Below are 18,708 nucleotides of genomic sequence, written 5' to 3' on the forward strand. Positions count from 1 at the left end.
CAGCAGTGATAAATAACAGCCTGTGAAAAGCCAAGTTGGGACACGGTGTGACTTTGACGGGAATTGGGAAGTGAAGATGTTTCCATGATGTTGGTGCTTAAATCCTTCAGGGTGGCACATGTCAGAGACAAAGCAAGTGCTATTGAAGTAAATTTGGTGGGTTACTGCACAGTATCTTGCAGGTAGTTACAATGCCTCAGTGATAGGTGCTTCAGTTTAGCAGACTGTGCTTTCCCAGGTACAGTCTGAAGTCTAGTTGTGGTTCTCGCCATCCAAGTGAGTAATGAGTGTTCTCACACTCCTACTTTGAATTTTGTAATTACTGGAGATGCTCTCATGCATCACAGTTGGAGGCAAATGCACAGAGTACTCTGCTTTTCCTGGCTTTATAAATGTTGGCTGAAGGCAGTAGGCAATCAACCACCCAGGAAAGAGTTGGATTGTGTAGCTGTCCCGATTATCCAATGCTGGTGAGAAAGATTCACTTGCAAAAATTTTCAAGAAATGACCTTGACTAATGCGAACAGGACTGTTTTCACACATATAAACACTGATAATCAGGTATCTGGCTCTAGGAAATGATGATCTTTTATGTTTTTTTGTTGCTTAAAGAGTTTCTAACCTTCTAGAGTAACTATTGTATAAACTGAGAAATTGGCAGTAGGCTTTAAAGAGGATGAGTTATTGTTTGGAAGTATAATTCTGGTACAATGTTAGTCCAGCAAATCTGAGGCAGTGAGCATTACTAATGACATCTCCTGTATTAATTATCCCAAAACTGCCTGAAAAAAGGCAATAATTCAGTGAAAGATCCAGCTTTGACAGGCAGAAATAAAAGCCAATGCTAAACGCAGTAGCAAATCAGTTACACAATATTTAATTGTATGCCTTTGATAGTAGATTTGTAGCAGAATATTTAAAATACTGTTTAATAATATAATTTAATTAAAACAAAGACTTAAGACTTGAGTCCCTGTCTACTCTTAAAAGTGCTTTTTGCCTCGTAAAATGATAAGATTCATTATTGCTGGAGAATTTAAGAGCACGAAAGAGCTGGAGAGCTCCCCAGGCCTGCTCCAGATGTCAAACTGTTATGCTTAATTGTCAATTCTTGGAACTTGATACAGCTTTTGCTAAACTGACAGAGGAGAAGGTCCTTTTGGAAAGTCTGTTCATACCCAAGAGTATCTCATTACTGACAGGTCAGCAATGAGGAACAATTAAATCCCTTCCTGTCATTATCTTAATTACACCAGAGAGCTAAACTGCTAATGAGACAGAAAACACGGGATGCAGCATTGAGCCCTGTCAAGCATGATGGTGGTGTTGTGCTGCAGATATTATCTCAGATATCCATTTTGGAATTGCCACCTTTTTGTTGAATTATTTGCTATTGCTGTATTCTCACCAGTGCAGGATCATGAACCCAGAGGGGTTAACTTGAAGAAGCCTGACTTGGAGGGAGAGTTGGATTAACCTCAGAAGAGGCACTAGTATTAACCCCTTAGGTTTGTACGTGCATCTGTTGGTGATAATTGAGTTTATTTACAACTGTCAGAGTCATTAACTTATTCAAATGAGTGCCATCACATTAACATTGAATGTTTCAGTTGACAAACTGGTTGGGGAAGAAAGGGATTGCTAGTGTTGAGGTAAATTATTGTAACTTCTTTGAAATTAATGCTTATAAGCTCAATTTTCCACAAAGGATGTTTAAACACATCCACTTGCTTAAAAAGGTCTCTATCCACTGATGCCTGGTGGAACCAGAAACTCCTAGGTTTGATCTCTAGTTTGTGCTGAATTGATTTATCTCAGTTGGGGATGTAAAGACTGTACCATTGGTCATTGCACTCCAAGACGAGTGAATGAAAGTGATCAACACACTGGCTGACCCTAATCGTTGTGCAGGGAAGCCTACTGCAAAGTGTATATGTGCAGATGCTTGGTTTCAATGTACTTGGCCTGATTCTAACACCATTCATAATTGCATGGCTTGTTCATACCTATGATCTGCTGAAGGACAATGACTTCAGAGCCTCCAATACAATCAGAAGAACATCACATTTCTGTAGCTATTTGTAAAGTATCCAACCCAAAACAACCAGTGTCATACTGAGATTATGTTAGGTCATCAGAGATGCCATTCTTTCAGATGAGATATAAAAGGATGATGGTAAAATATTTCACAGCTACTATGAGGAAGAAGAACAGAGCAGTTCTTCCAGCTATCTGGCCACTATTTATCCCTTAACCAACAACATAATCACATTACTATTTGTGGGATCTTGCAGAAAGTGTATTTCCAGCATTATAGCACTAACTACACTTAAAAAAAAACTTCATTGGCTGTAAGTAACTCTGGGATGTTAAAGGAGTGATTTAAACAGATCACTACTTTTCTTTTAAAGAAAGTTGATTTTGTATGAAATTTCTATTGTGACAGCAAATCCAAAAGAAAGCATTTGTATTTCAATAATGCCTTGAGATGCCTTCAGGGCCTCTCAAAGAGTTTCACATCCAATGAAGTTAAATGAAGTGCAGTCAGAGTTGTCATGTAGATATCATGACCAATTTGTGCTTAACCAGAATCAAGAAAGAGAAAATGAAATAAATGGCCAGTTAATCAGTTTAGGATGACATTGTGTGAGAGAGATGTCCAGGATGCTGGGAGAATGCTCTCAAACACAGCAAGCATTTCTTACAATCTAGCTTTAGGCCCCAGACATGTTTAATGAGGTCAATCTTAAGAGTGTGTCACAAGAAGTGTGAAAGAAAGAATGTGTGAGAGGAAATCATAATTTTAAAAAATTATATAGCCATTCTGTGTTTTAGAAGAAATGTTTTTTGCATTTGGGAATAATAGGTTAATTGTCATGTGCAAATGTCTCGGCAGACAACATTGGGCATAAAGCAAATACGAGAAAGCAGCTGCTAACATTTCAGTATAAACTGAAGGTAATCTCAGTGTGCCAATACAAGGCACCTGCTGGTCACACAGCAGATGCCTCTCACTCAAGTCAGTGTGTAAAATGCTACAGGCCTATCAGCTAATTCCTCATCAAAGCATTTCCCTGTTGATGAGTTCTTCTCCCCATGCAGGCAGTGTAAGACAGGGAGCAGGAGATCTCTCTCAGTTGGAAATCTCAAAGAAGTATGTTCAACTGCTGGTTGCAGTAGCAACTATCTCAATAAGCATAGGAATTTAGAAGTAAGTGCAGACAGAGTGTAAGTTCCAGTTTCCTTTATCAGTTGGTAGGGCTTTCTTTAATATCTCTAACTCCTTGCTTGTGTGATTAAAAAGCACCAGCAGTTTCAAACTTCTGCATTGCCAGATGTTTCAGGTAGCCTCGGAATTAGCAATGCTCAACAACATTAAATAGGTGCTCAAGTTCTTTACAGGCAGGCCACTGGTTTCATATCCTTCCTCATGGGTCCACGAGAGGAGAGATAAGCAATTTGTCAAGTGGTAGGATTTTCCCAAGTGATGTCATCAAAGGTAAAAGTCTCAATTGAAACCACCCTAACACTTGCAAGAACTTTAATTGCTAATGAGTGAAACCAGCCACATCATTCTGCATGTTGGTTCCTGTCCTGAAAAGTGGGCATACATAGGACTGTTTTGTTCTCTGACTGTCAAAGATACCTAATAAAAGCAAAATACTATGGATGCTGGAATCTGAAATAAAAACAAAGTTCTGGAGAAACTCACTAGGTCTGCCAGCATTGATGGACTAAAAAGAGTTGAAAAATCATTGCTTTTATGCTAGTGATAAAATACATTCAATGATTTGAGCATCCACAACTCTCTAAAGGGACAAAATTAAAAATCACAACACCAGGTTATAGTCCAACAGGTTTATTCAGAAGCACTGGCTTTCGGAGCACTGCTCCTTCATCAGATGGTTGTGGAGTATAAGATCTTATGATACAGAATTTATAGCAAAAGATGACAGTGTGATGCCACTGAAATGATATATTGAAATAACCTGGATTGTTTGTTAAGTCTTTCGTCTGAGGGCAGCTTTTGTGAGATGGGTGCTGTGAATTTGAAAATATTGTCACAAATGAGCTTTAAGTAGAATTCAAATTTGGAAGTGATACTTCTTTTAAGTCTGTTTTATTGGAAAACAAGCAAAATGGATCAAGTGTCACCTTGCATAGAGTCATATAGCATGGAAAATGACTCCTCAATCCAACCAGCCCATGCCGACCATGTTCCCAAACTAAACTACCCCAGCTGCCTGTGCTTGGTGCATATCCTTCCAAACCTCCCCTGTTCATGTACTTACCCAAATGTATTTTAAACCTTGAAACTGTGCCCATATCCACCACTTCCTTTGGAAGTTCATTCCACATACAAACCACTCTCTGTGTAAAAGAAATTGCCCTTCTTATCTTTTTTACATCTTTCTCCTCTCACCTTAAAAATATGCCACCTAGTTTTGAAATCCCCCACCCTCGGAAAAAGACACATGTCATTCATGTTATCCATATCCCACATGATTTTATAAATCTCCATAAGGTCACCCCTTCACCTCCTATGCTCCAGTGAAAAAAAGTCCCAACCTATTCAGCCTCTCTCCATAACTGAAACCCTCCATTCCTGGCAACACATCGGTAAATCTTTTCTGAATCTTCTCCAGCTTAAAAATGTACTTCATGTAACATGGCAACCAGAATTGGACACAGTAGTCCAGAAGAGGCCTCACCAATGTCCTGTACCACCTTAACATAACATCCCAACTCCTATACTCAAATATCTGAGCAATGAAGGCAAGCGTGCTAAACCTTGTCTTAACTACCCTATTTATATCTGATGTAAACTTCAAAGTATTTGAAGTTATGTACCAGAACCTCTAGGTTATATCTGCAGTCTTATTTCAAAACTGTTAACCCCATTGCTATTAGTCAAGGTAGGGTCTCACAAAAGATGCAGCAGCTTCCCAAACTGGAATGGAGAAATTGTGCAGTCTGATTGGACAACTTGAATTGACTGGGAGCCCAAACAAGACCAGATGCCAATTTTGGCATACTAGAGTTAAGTACAATGATGAAAATTCCCATGGTGGGAGTATTATTCGGGCAAACAAAACATTGAAAAACATTGAAAGTGTATTTTGAAATTTCCATCATTGGGAAATTCCATGAACAGGAGACTTCTTGATTTTAGTAATACTTCTTATACAATTCTCTGTGACGTGTTCTTGAGTGCAAGAGAGTTTGAGTGTTTTTGTTGACAAAGGAGGTAAATGTTGTCCTTCAGCTTGGGAAGCTAAAAGGATCTGAACAATTAATAAAAAGTACCTTAACAACAGAAACTCTCACTCTTGGTGAGACAGTCGATATGGCACTTTTCTTTGCAAACACTTCAGATGAAATTTTAAGAAGAAGGTCAATACCCAAAAGCTAGTGAATTTCTCATTCTTTGTTACTTCTCTGCAAACAGAGAGAAATACTATTTTTTTCTAGTTTGGAAGCCTTCTACTCCTCTGTTCACTTATAAGCTACCCACCTACTCAAGAGCCAGTCAAAGAAGCAAAACAGAAGTTGCTGGAAAAGCTCAGTAAGTCTGGCAGCATCCGTGAAGAGAAATCAAAGTTAACTTTTTGGGTCTAGTGACCCTTCCTCAGAACTGAATTGTTGATATGCTGAGCACTTCTGACCCAGCCAACTGATTTTGATTTGAAACAAACAATCAATAGTTGTCTCTGGACAACTGCTGTGAACACTCACACCCACAATGCTGATGAGTCCTGCAATACTCACCCACTGCTAGAAAAAAAATCAGAGTTAATACAACACACAATGATTTCCAGTAATTTGTCACTTCACTATTGCCAACAGTAATAAGAATTGTGCTCCCTGATTGTAATTTGTAGATTGGGTTCCTGGCTGCTCAGCTAAGGCCTTGTAAATGTGCCTTCTGCACATCCCTGTGAAGAGAGGATGAATCCCCATCATCCCCTCTCACTTCCTACCATTCATCAGCTCTATCATTGGCCTGCAAATGTTTACTGTCTGAGTCAACACATGAAGAATAAATGAAGAATAAACTCAGTAGAGCATGTACCTTTGCCATGTTGTGTTAATGCAATGCAATTATAATTATGCAGAAGTTCTTTGAGACCTTTCCCTGCCTGGTAACTAATAACCTGTTTGAAGCCAGTGAGAGATGATCTGTCATTGTAACTTGCAAATCTTTTACAGGGGGTTACAGGGTGGATGTAGATGTTTCCCTGGCTGAGGCCTTTTAAGGCTGAGATGAAGAGGAATTTCTTCTCTTAGAACGTGGTAAGTCTTGGGAAGTCACCAGACCAGGCACCTATAACAGCTCAATTACTGAGTAGTTCAAGATAGAAGTCAATAGCTTTCTGAAGAGTAAAGACATTGATTAATTACCAACTTCTTGAGTATCGAGACCTGTGATTCACCAAGAAATCATCAAGAAACCAACATCAGCTTCAAAATTATTGAACTGAGCTTGATCTCATGGGCTTTCTCGTTGGTGGGGGTGGGTTTCTTGCCTCTGAATGCATCTGCCATCAACATGTAGTGCAAGAAGCACTAAATCCAGTCCATATGTAGACATTGCAAATACACAAAATAGAGTTGCAAATATTACGTCTGCCTGTCTTCATTGTTGATAATAATGACCACTTGTACCGAACAGAGCATGTATTCATTAAACTATATCTCAACTCCATAAAGGCATTGGAGAAGGAATAACATGAAAGGAGGAATTTAAAAACTGGTGAAGAAAAATTATATTGAAATGAGATAAGCTGGGAGGAGATTCATGCAGAGCAGAAATAGTCCTATGGCTCCATATAGTTTCCTGTGCTGTAGGTACCGTGTGTAGAAACCATGGAACAGAAAAACAAGTTGCCACTAAATCGTTTTGGATGACCAAGTCCAAATGGATTTTACCAGTGAATTAGTGATATTATATCTGTAAACTTAATGAAAATATTTATGCCAAACATATTGTGTTGGATCAATATTGTGTATTATTAGTCTGTGTTTATGAGCATACTTGATTATAAGATTGACAACCAGACAGCTCTCTTTGGTTGTGACCACCCTCAAAGTATGAGAAATTATGTAAATTCTGAATAGTGCTTTTCTTTTGCAGTGGACGGCGCTATCCACGCAGGAGCTGGGCCTTTGCTGCAGAAAGAGTGCAGTACACTGGGAGGGTGCAACACTGGGGATGCTAAAATTACCAGTGGCTACTGCCTGCCTGCTAAGTGTGAGTAAAGATAACATCTCCTTCTTCCTGTTAACACAAGCTGTTTCTTCCATGTTACGGAACTCCCTTCTGCACCAGTCGCTGCAATCACACTCATGTTTATGTTTAATCAAGACTAGCCCTAATGAAGCGACTGATAAAACACAGAAGAGAATTTGAATGGAGTCCAATTTTGCTCCTTCATCCTTTCAACCCTTTTTTGTCAGTGCAATGGTTCAACTTAAAATTATTGTTTGTAGAAAAATGCACCATGAAAGCTCTGAAAACTGCTTTATGTTTGCAAGCACTGAACTGCCTAGAACAAAGGATTACTGATGAATTTTTAAAAAAAATTTATATTCCTTTACATTGTGTGTAGAACGAGTTTCAGGAGCCAGATATTCTGATGATTTTGATTTTCTTATATCTGAGACAATACCATGCCGTTACTTTTAAGATTTAAAAAACAGTTGTCAATAAAAGTCCTTTGACCTCAATTTTTCTACATCTGTTCACTTACTGACAATAAAACACCATGTGAGGAGAGAACACACTGTGCTATATGAGTGAACACACTAATGAATGATACGCAAGGTGATTTTGGTGCGTTTGTATTTTATTTCCCTCATAGTGTTTCTAAAATGGTCTGATCGTTTTGAGACTTTTTTTACTGGATTTGGAGAAAATAACATGCTTTCATTTAAACCAAGATCGTAAGAACTTTGTGACAGTCAGAGACTCATGTCTGTTCATTCACAGTATTAAAAAAAAATTAAGTTACAGTACGCTTCTCAAGCGATTGTGTTTAAGAACCTGACTGATCCTTAGCAGAACGACAGTAAGATGTATATTATGATCAAAAGGTAACACTTAATTTCATGGTTGCAGGTAAGTGCTGTAGCATATTGAACTTGATTTGCCTAATGAATGATCTTTTTACCTTTAAAAGCAAGCGAGTAGTTGGAGACAATCTTACGATGTTTGTCCAGAGCTGAGAAAAGTGGCACTTTCCCTCGAACTAAGAGCACCCATTTCCAGAATGATGCAACAACATTGGCCTAAGACCCAAAAAAGAGTAACTTGCCCACTTTGAAGGCTTTGCCGCTGATGAAGCCAATGAAGCTGATATTGAAGACCAAAAAGCAATATGAAAATATCTGTTGAAGTAACTGTGAAATATGAACTCTGAAATATGCCATGAGTTCAATGTTATGAGGTCATTACTGCAGCAAAAAAAGTTGAAGGCACTTCAAACTAACTGTTAACTTGAGAGTACTCAAACAAAGAAATGTTTCAGGTAAACTTGTCAGTGTGCCAAAGAAAACGCCTTTTCTAGAATGTCAAAAAGCAAACTCTAAATGTTTAGGATTCTAACTGGCTGTTTAGCATGCATTGTGCTACCTTAACCATAAGATTATGCTGTTCTACATGTCATGCACATAGCTTTGCCTCCACCTTTTTCTTAAAATTCATTTATAGGGTGTGGCTTGTTGCCCATCACTAATTGTACTTCAAAGCCATCTTCTCGAACCACTGAAGTCTATGTATGATGGAGATACACCAGAGTGTTGTTAGGCAGGGAGTTCCTAGCTTTGATGTAGGGACAGGGAAGGAATAGCAGGGATAGTCCCAAGTCAGAATTGTGTTTAGCTTGTTGGGAAATTGTAGGTGGTGGTGTTCCCAAAAATCTGCTGCCCTTGCCCTTCTAGGTGGTACAGGTTGTGGGTTTGGAAAATGTTGTCAGTGTAGCCTTGGTGAATTGTTGCAGTGCATCTTATAAATTGTACTTTCCATCAGTAGTGGGGAATTGGACATTGATGGTGTTAAATGGATTTTGTTCAAATGGGCAGCTGTGTATTGTCTTGAGTGTTGTTAAATCGATACTCATCCAGACAAGTGGAGAGTATTCCATGATTTGTGCATTGTAGATACTGGAAAGGCTTTGGGAGAGTCATGAGATGAGTTACTGACCTGATCTTGGAATCACAGGATTTATCGTCCAGTTCAGTTGTTGATGGTGGGCGATTTAGTGACGGTAATGCCACAGAATGTCAAGGTGTGATGGTTAGATTCTGTCTTTTTGGAGATGGTGGCATGAATGTTCTGAATTTTGCATTGTTGTACAGCTAGAATTTTAAATGCTAAAACCCTGCATGATGGTCTCATATTATTCAGCACTTTTTGTTTTAAATGTAATTGTTCAAGAACAAATCCCCTCAGGCATTTTAAGTCACTTTCCAGGATTCTATAAATGTTCTTAATTAATGTAGTGATTATTACCTCTTCATCAGCCAGTGTTTTTTCTGCTATTTTTTGTATTTACACATTTCACTGTCTTTCTCTTTATTTAAGACTTTCTTGAATTGTAATTGACAGCATATACAGATGTGCAGGTAGATAATAGTGTACATTTTCTCAGAGTCTTTCTACACCAGGAAAGTTTTAGTACCTCATTATTAACAGGGAACTGCATTTATTCAAGTGTTGCATGCTCATTTGTGCCCATGTAATCTTTTCAATTTGTGTAGTGCACACAGTGCAAAAGTTTACCATCCAAGACATCTGTAATAGGTGAGATACTTGGCTGACTTGTGCATTTAAGATACCAACAAACTTGTGCATTTAAGATACCAACAAACGCAACTGCATCTCAGAACGCAACTGCTCTCTAATGGCAAATCTTCAATCTCCCTTAAAGGATGATATTGATAAATGCTGTGTAAATCTGACCTGTACAGACCAGGAAATTCACAGGAACTATGTTGATTTCAACAAAGAAATTGGATGTTTCTGTGAGATACCCATATTAGCCGATACGTGTCATTGCGTTTATTAGGACATTAACTGCTGGTCTTTTGATTTTTAGTTAATAAGATCAGGAGACTTTGCATTATCTGGTGCCTTGCAAATTTACCTTTTTGGTATGGAGATGTGTGAACCAAATACCAATGTATCATTGATTAGAACTTTTAACAAAAGACACTTTAAAAAAAAAGCAATGGCCTAGTGGCCGAGCTCATGTCCTGGGAAACCAGTTGAAATCCTACCATGGCAGATGGTGGAATTTGAATTCAATTTTTTTTTAAAAAATTGGAATTAAGGATCTACTGATAACATGGGACTGTTGTCAATAGTTGGGAAAACCCCAACTTGTTCACTAATGTCCTTCAGGGAAGGAAATCTGCCATTCTCACATTGTCTGGCCTACATGTGACTCCAAACTCTCAGTGATGTGGTTGACTCTCAACTGCCCTCTGAAATAGCCAAGCAAACCACTCAGTTGTATCAATGGCTACAAAGTCTCAACAAAGAAATCAAATTGGACGGACCACCTGACATTGTCCTAGGCATCGGAAAGACAAAGACAGAAACAGTCCTGGCCACCATTCAATATCCTCCCTGCTATTATCTAGGGGCTAATGCTAAAATTGGAAGAGCTGTCTCACAGACAAGTCAAGTTAGGAGGGAGCTGCCCTAGGAGTCCTCAACATTGACAATGGTCCCATGAAGTCTCATGGCTTCAGGTCAAACATGAGCAAGGAAACCTACCGTTAATTAACATGTACCGTCCTCCCTCGGCTGGTGGATCGGTGCTCCTCCACGTTAAACAAAATTTGAAGGAAGCACTGAGAGTGTCAAGGATGCAGAACGTACTCTGAGTCGAGGATTTCAATATCCACCACCAAAAGTAACTCTGCAGCAGGACTATTGATCGAGCTGGTTAGGTACTAAAGGACAAAGCTGATAGACTGGATCTGCAGCACATGATGAGGCAACCAACAAGAGGGAAAAACATAGCTGACCTCATCCTTACCAATTTGCCAGCTCCAAATGTATCTGTCCATGACAGTGTTGATAAGAGTGACCATTGCACAGTCCTTGTGGAGACAAATTGAGAATTCCTCTATCATGTTGTGTGGCAATATCACTGTGCTAAATGGGACAGATTTTGAACAGATCTAGTGAGGCATTGTGGGCCAACAACAGCAGTAGAATTATACTCCAGCACAATCTGTAACCTAATGGCCTGGCATTTCCCCACTCAATCATTACAATCAACTCTGACTGAATGGAGAGTGCAGGAAGGCATGCCAGGAGCAGCACCAGGCATACCTAAAAGTGAGGTGTCAATGTGGTGAAGCTACCAAACAAGACAACTTGCATGCCAAGCAGCATAAGCAGCAAGTGATAGAGCGAAGCAATCCCACAGCCAATGGATCAGATCTAAGCTCTGTAGTACTGCCAAATCCAGTTGTGAATGATGCTGGACAAGTAAGAAACTTACTGGAGCAGGAGGCTCCACAAATATCCCAATCCTCAATGATGGAACAGCTGAATACAAAAAATTAGATCGAGCCATTTGCAGAAATCTTCAGTGAGAAGTGCTAAGTGGATAACCCATCTAGGCCTCCTCCAGTATTCCCCAGCATAACAGATACCATCTTCGGGCAATTCAGTTCAATCAAGAGACAATTGGAAGCACTGGATACAGCAAAGGCTATGGACCCTGTCAACCTTCCAGCAATAGTACTGAAGACCTGTGCTCCAGAACTTGCCTTTCAGGACAGTTACAGGACAGTTACAATACTGCCATCTACCCAACAATGTAGAAAATTGCCCAGGTATGTCCACACACAAAAGCAGGACAAGTCCAATTACCATGCCATCAGTCAACTTTTGATCATCAGGAAAATGATGGAAGGTGTCATCAGCAATGCTATCAAGCAGCACTTGCTCAGCAATAACCTGTTCAGTGATGCCCAGTTTAGGTTCAGCCAGGGCCACTCAGCTCCTGATCTCCATACAGCCTCGGTTTAAAAATGGACAAAAACATTGAATGCCAAGGGAAGTGAGAGTGACAGATCTTGACATCAAGGCTGCATTTTACCAAGTGTGGCATCAAGGAGCCCTAGCAAAACTAGAGTCAATGGATATCAGAGGCAAACTCCCTACTGGTTGGAGCCATACCTGCCACATAAGAAGATGGTTGTAGTTGTTGGAGGTTGGTCTTCACAGCTATAGATTAGATTAGATTCCCTACAGTGTGGGAACAAGCCCTTCGGCCCAACAAGTCCACATCAACCCTCCGAAGAGTAACCTACCCAGTTCCATTTCCCTCTGACTAATGCACCTAACACTATGGGCAATTTAGCATGGTCAATTCACCTGACCTGCACATCTTTGGACTGTGAGAGGAAACCGGAGCACCCGGAGGAAACCCACGCAGACACGGGGAGAATGTGCAAACTCCACACAGACAGTCGTCCAAGGCTGAAATCAAACCTGGGACCCTGGTGCTGTGAGGCAGCAGTGCTAACCACTGAGCCACCATGCTGTAGAACATCTCTGCAGGAGTTCCTCAGATAATGTTGAAGCCCAACCATCTTTAGCTACTTCATCAATGATCATTCTCACCCCCATCATAAGGTCAGAAGTAGGGATTGTTGCCAATGATTGCACAATTTTTATTCCCCTTTCTAACTCCTCCTGAATCAGTCCATGTTGAAATGCAGTAAGATCTAGATAATATCCAGGCTTAGCTGACAAGTGGCAAGTAACATTCGAGTTACACAAATGCCAGGCAATGACCATCTGCAATAAGAGACTATCTAACCAGTGTTCCATGACATTCAATGGTGTTACCATCACTGAATTCCCCCAATATCAACATCCTTGTGGTTACCATTGGCCAGAAACTGATCTATTGTTGTCATGTGTACCAAAATACAGTGAAAAGTATTGTTTTGCATGCTATAATGGCAGATCATATCATACAAAATGCATCATGTTAACAAACAAAGTGCAGAATATAATATTACAGTGGATAAAAGAGCAGGTCAGAGACAAGGAATACTGCAATGAGTAACTCATCTCCTGACTCTCCAAAGCCTGCCATCATCTACAGGGCACAAGTCAGGAATATGATGGAATACTTCCTACTCACCTGGATGACTGCAGTTCCAACAGCACTCAAGAAGCTTAGCACAATATAGAACAAAGAAGTCTACTTGAATGGCTGTGCATTTGCAAGCTTCCGCTCCGTCCACCACCAACATTCAGTAGCAGCAGTGTCTATCTCTACAGGATGTTCTGCAGAAATTCACCATGCCTTCTTTGATAGCACCTTCCAAACTCACAACCACTTCCAACTAAAAGGCTAAGGGCAGCAAATACATGCGAAAACTGCCGCCTGCAAGTTCCCCTCCAAGCCAATCACCATTCTGACTTGGAAATATATCACTGAACCTTCAGTGTCACTGGCTCAAAATCTCCCTAAGGGCATTGAGGTCAAATTACAACACATGGATTGCAGCAGTTCAAGAAGGCAGTTCGTCACCACCACCTCAAGGGCAACAAGGGACAGGTGGTAAATGCTGAGAGCTCTTTGTTAACCTTTGCTACTCGTGAAGGGTTCCTGAAGAGGGTTTTGGAATCTACCTCCTTCTCCAGTAAAAGTAGTTCAACCAGTTACAAGTGTTCCAGGAAGACACCCCATAGCCAACAGTTTGCATGTGCAAAATAATTTCAGATAGAAAACACCATTTGGAACAATCCATAAATTTACCGTTTCTCCTGAGTGTAACTGTCAGCTGGCCAAATTACTTTCTAGTTAACACTCTGCAGAGTCTTCAGTTTTCTTTTTGTTTTTCCTAGATGTCTGTGTGTCTGTATGTGTGTTTCTTTTTAGAAATGATGTGAAGATGCCAGTGTTGGAGTGGGGTGGATAAAGTTATATTAATTGTATGATACTGTGATCTTTTGCTATAAATTCTGTGTCTTAACCTGCCCCACTAGTTACCTGATGAAGAAGCAGCACTCTGAAAGCTCGTACTTCCAAATAAACCTGTTGGACTGTAACCTAGTGTTGTGCGATTTTAATCTTTTTAGAAAGGTGGTTATATATATTTATATAGTTCAAGCTGTTCCTCAATAAATTTTTGCATTTTTGAAATAAATGTTTTCTGTGATAAATACAATATTCCTTATTGACTTGTTCTGGCTGACTTGTACTTAATACTAAACCTCATGCAGCCTGTGCCCTATATAATTGAACATATCACCACATGGTTACATTAAAACATCATTATGAGCAGTAAAGGAGTGGGACTTGGGAAATAATCTGTATATTCCGCCAAATTTGGTTGTAGCACTTGCTAAATATTCAGTCACATTCTGTGTCACTCTGTTGGAGTTTGAATACTCACTAAGGTGACAGATTGAAGGTCTAGATGGTTTTCAGTGACACCTTCAGTGCTATTATTTTGATTCACTTTGTCTGGAATACCTTATATGAAGTGTGTTGCAACATTTTGAACCTTTCACACAATTGCCCCAGGTAACTTCCAAGGAGCTGATCTTGGTGGAGTGGAAAACGTTTATATTTTAATTTTTATCAGGCTTAGGTTCTGTGTGCAAAAGAGTTGATACAGGGAGACCCCAAATGAATTCGATAAATGGATTTGTTTAAAATGAGTTTTGAGTTTTAAAATGATGGCTCACCATCTGCTGGGAATACCTTGACAGCTTGATGAAAACAGCCACCCTACTGTCTCTATGTGGTTTAAAGTGAACTGTTGGACAGATGTCACTAATGAATGGTGTCCCATATATTTCAAAATTGAGAATTACTGTGAATATTATCTGCTATTTTCATTGTCAAAATTTCTGATGCATATTATTCTTTGGATGCATTTTTCCTTTCCTTTCTGCTAACTATGAATATGGCAATTGATACTGTGATGGAAGGTGCATAATTTATATATTGTAATGTCATTTTAGGAAGTGTGTGTTGATTACTTATGTGAAGAATTTTCCTTTTTAAAAAAGGTCACAAAGTCAGAGAGTCCTTCCAGAACAGTGCTTTAAACTGAACATTTTATCAGAGAGTAGGTGACTGTGGACCTAATGAAAGGATCTTTATACTGTTGGGTTGATAACAGGCAGAGAAACTTGTAAGACCATTGGTTTTGTGTTTAGTTCAGAAGAATTAAGGGTGAGGATGTTTCTTTTAATTCCAGCATTTTTGTTTCTTTCTAGACAGAGGATTCAGGGCAGTTCAGGGAACAAGTGAGGAAGGTTATCAGAATACAGCAGGACCTTGATCAGCTGGAGAAGTGGACCAAGAATTGGCAATGGAGTTTAATATAGATAAGTGTGAGGTCTTGCATTTTGGAAAGCCACATCAAGGTAGGAGTTTCGTGGTGAACGGTAGGGCCTGAAAGAGTGTAGTAGAACAGAGGCATCTTGGAGTTCAGGTTCACACCTCTCTGAAAGTGGACTCCTAGGTAGACAGAGAAGTGAAGAAGGCTTTTGGCACACTGTCCTTCATCAAATAGGGCATTGAGTATAGAAGTTGGGAAGTTATATTGCAGTTATACAGGATGTTGGTGAGGCTGCACTTGGAGTATTGTGTTCAGTTTTGGTCACTTTATAGGAAGGATGTTATTAAACTGGAAAGAGTGCAGAAGACATTCACAAGGACGTTGCCTGGACCCCATGGTCTAAGTTATAGGGAGAGGTTAGACAAGCTAGGACCTTGTTCTTTCGAGAGTAGGAGACTGAGGCAGGACTTTATAGAAGTCGATGAAATCATGAGAGGCATTGATAGAGTGAGTGTGCTCAGTCTTTTTCCCAGGTTTGGGGAATCGAGGATTAGAGGGAATGAGTTTAAGGTTAGAGGGAAAAGAATAAAAGGGAACCTGAGGGGCAAATTCTTTACACGGAGGATGGTACACATATGGAATGAACTGCCAGCGGAAGTGGTTGAGGTGGGTACATTAATAACATTTAAAAGGCATTTGGATAACTAAATTGATAAGAAAGGATTAGAAGATATGAGCCAAGTGCAGGGAAATGGGGTTAGCGTGGATGGACATTTTGGTCGGCTTGGGCCAGGGGGCCTGTCTCCATGCTGTAGGATTCTATGAAAAGATTTGCTTTACGAAAGTGATTAGAACTCTAAGTTTAGAGTCTCAGATTTGTGAGAAGCTCAATGACAGATTCAGAAAGTACTTATCGAATCGACTTAACAGTTCACACAAAAGAACATGGAAAGAATCAATTGATTAGGCCCCTAAGCAATTGTGATAAGGCATGTAATTTCTCTGGACTTGAGTCTTTGTGACAGATACTGTCAAGGATAAGATTGAAACTTTATTTTACTGTGTGATTTGAGATCATTCTAACTGTCTTTATATATGATGTGGAGGTACCAGTGTTGGACTGGGGTGGACAAAGTTAGAAATCACACAATGCCACATTATAGTCCAATGGGTTTATTTGGAAGTACAAGCTTTCGGAGAGCCTGTTCCTTTGTCAGGTAGATAGTGGAGCAAGATCATAGGACACAACTATAAATTCTGTGTCCTATGATCCTGACCCACGAGCTACCTAATGAAGCAGCAGCACTCCGAAAGCTTGAACGTCCAAGTAAATCTGTTGGACTAGAAGCTGGTGTTGTGTGATTTTTAACTTGGTCTTTTTTTTTTAAAAGTAATACATTTCTGTTTTATTAAAGAAAATCTGTAGCCTCATGTGAACATGTCTCAATGACTAAGCACCATGTTAACTAACTAAAGAAAAAAATCAAGTTTTATTTCATTTTGGTATCTGGCTTGTCCAGTAATTCATCAGCTGGAATCATAGCAATACTGAATAAGGATCTCTTTATATTCCAGTTTGCTGTTTTATGAAATGTTTATTTACGTAGAGATATAATAATAGTTCCATGTCATCTTGCCTTAATTGGTAGGCCTCTCTGACTCAGAAGATGTGAATTCAGTCCATAACCTGGGCTAAAACTTTACTTTGTCAAAGGATGCTGTGTTCCAGATGAAACTTGAAGGGAGGATCCTTAGTTTAAGTGGATGATAAAGATCCCACAGAGGTTCTTGCAGATGGTAAGCCTTCTTTGAGCTGGTGTGAGCTGCAGGTTGTTATGTATATAGTTGTGTGATATTGCCCCTTTAAAAGTGTGGATCAGGTGACCCAGTGTGGGAGCTTGGGGTGGCAGTCTAGGACACACAATAGAGTATTCCCTTTATCTACCTCACTTCCTATTTCTGGTTCTAGTGAATGACAAACAATGACTGGCAATAAAGTTTGGATTCAGACCACAAACTGTGTGCAAACACCATGGCCTTCGAGAGGAGGAAAGACATCGCCTGGACTCCAAAAATGGAGTGGAATTGTGGAGATAACATTGAAGGGGATGAGTGCTGCGATTGACACCAGGAAGGAAATGTATGCACAGCGGAGTGAGCTGAGAATGGTGGACATGAGGGGACTCGGGCCACAGCTGATGGCTGAAGCAGGGAGAACTCACCTAGGATCTTACTGAAGTCATCGTATAGTGTGGTCGCGAGAGGACTCGGGCAGTGGGTGGTGCCAGAGAATAACAGTACACACCAGGGAGCAGGCCAAGAGCAGTGATTATGATGGGATTGAGGCCACAGCTGATGGCTGAAGATGGAAGTACTCAGCAAGGTAATTACAAACATTGTCATAGAGAGCAGTCACAAGGGAACTCGGGTTGTAGTGATGCCAGGGGAAGAACAGTATGCTAACACAATTGGTGAGGGAATGACCACACAGAGAACACAATCCACCAAGGGGACTCGGGCTGCAAACAGCTAATAGACTCAACTGGTGGGAAAAATTCCTGCTGGTGGGAAAACAAAGTGGTAGACGAATTTTGAGAAATGGGACAATTTGATGAAGAGACAGTGTTGCAAGCAGTACACTGAACATTTTTGTGCATGACTAGATTAGATTAGATTCCCTACAGTGTGGAAACAGACCCTTTGGCCCAACAAGTCCACACTGACCCTCCGAGGAGTAACCCACCCAGACCCATTTCCCCTGACTAATGCACCTAACACTACGGTCAATTTAGAATGGCCAATTCACCTGACCTGCACATCTTTGGACTGTGGGAGGAAACCGGAGCACCCGGAGGAAACCCACGCAGACATGGAGAGAACGTGCAAACTCCACACAGGCTGGAATCGAACCTGGGTCCCTGTTGCTGTGAGAAAGCAGTGCTAACCACTGAGCCACCGAGCGCCCACGGTGGCTAAAAACATACCGATACCGGTTTTCTTGAGTACTGTTGGGAGCAATCCCTCCATGATTCTAAGGTGTCTGGTGCAACCAGAGAAACTTACAGAAGACATAGCAAGAACTATATGAATTGTTGGGGAGTTATTTTGCACCGAAGTCATGGATGATCACAATGATTCTGTTTTTAATAATGGTTACAGCACAAAGGAGAGTCTATCACCCAATTTGTGGCCAGGTTAGCGGAACATTGAAAATTTAAAGGGTTTCTCTAAGATGCTTTGTGAGACCATTTGATTAGTGGCTTCTGATATGAAGCCACTAACAAAGAGAGACCTGGATTTCAAGGCAGTTTTCGAAATTGCTACCTTGATGGTGTTGACCGCCAGCAAACCTTCACAAACCTTGCGAAAGCAACT

The 18,708-nt window shown here is 40.3% G+C and overlaps 1 protein-coding gene across 5 annotated transcripts in view; it reads left to right on the top strand.

The window, feature by feature from the left end:
• The window catches only part of LOC122543809 (uncharacterized), a 953,710-nt gene that overhangs the window by 516,628 nt on the left and 418,374 nt on the right, over window positions 1-18,708 (top strand). For all 5 annotated transcript variants that reach the window (XM_043682599.2, XM_087983745.1, XM_087983746.1 and 2 more), the window contains one exon: window positions 7,136-7,252. In XM_043682599.2, the coding sequence (XP_043538534.2) occupies window positions 7,136-7,252 (117 nt within the window). The remainder of the gene's footprint in view (window positions 1-7,135; window positions 7,253-18,708) is intronic.

The sequence above is a fragment of the Chiloscyllium plagiosum genome, unplaced genomic scaffold (genome assembly GCF_037043375.1).
Source record: "Chiloscyllium plagiosum isolate Xiang-an unplaced genomic scaffold, Cpla_swu_hap1 HiC_scaffold_46, whole genome shotgun sequence".
In the NCBI taxonomy this organism is placed as follows: domain Eukaryota; kingdom Metazoa; phylum Chordata; class Chondrichthyes; order Orectolobiformes; family Hemiscylliidae; genus Chiloscyllium; species Chiloscyllium plagiosum.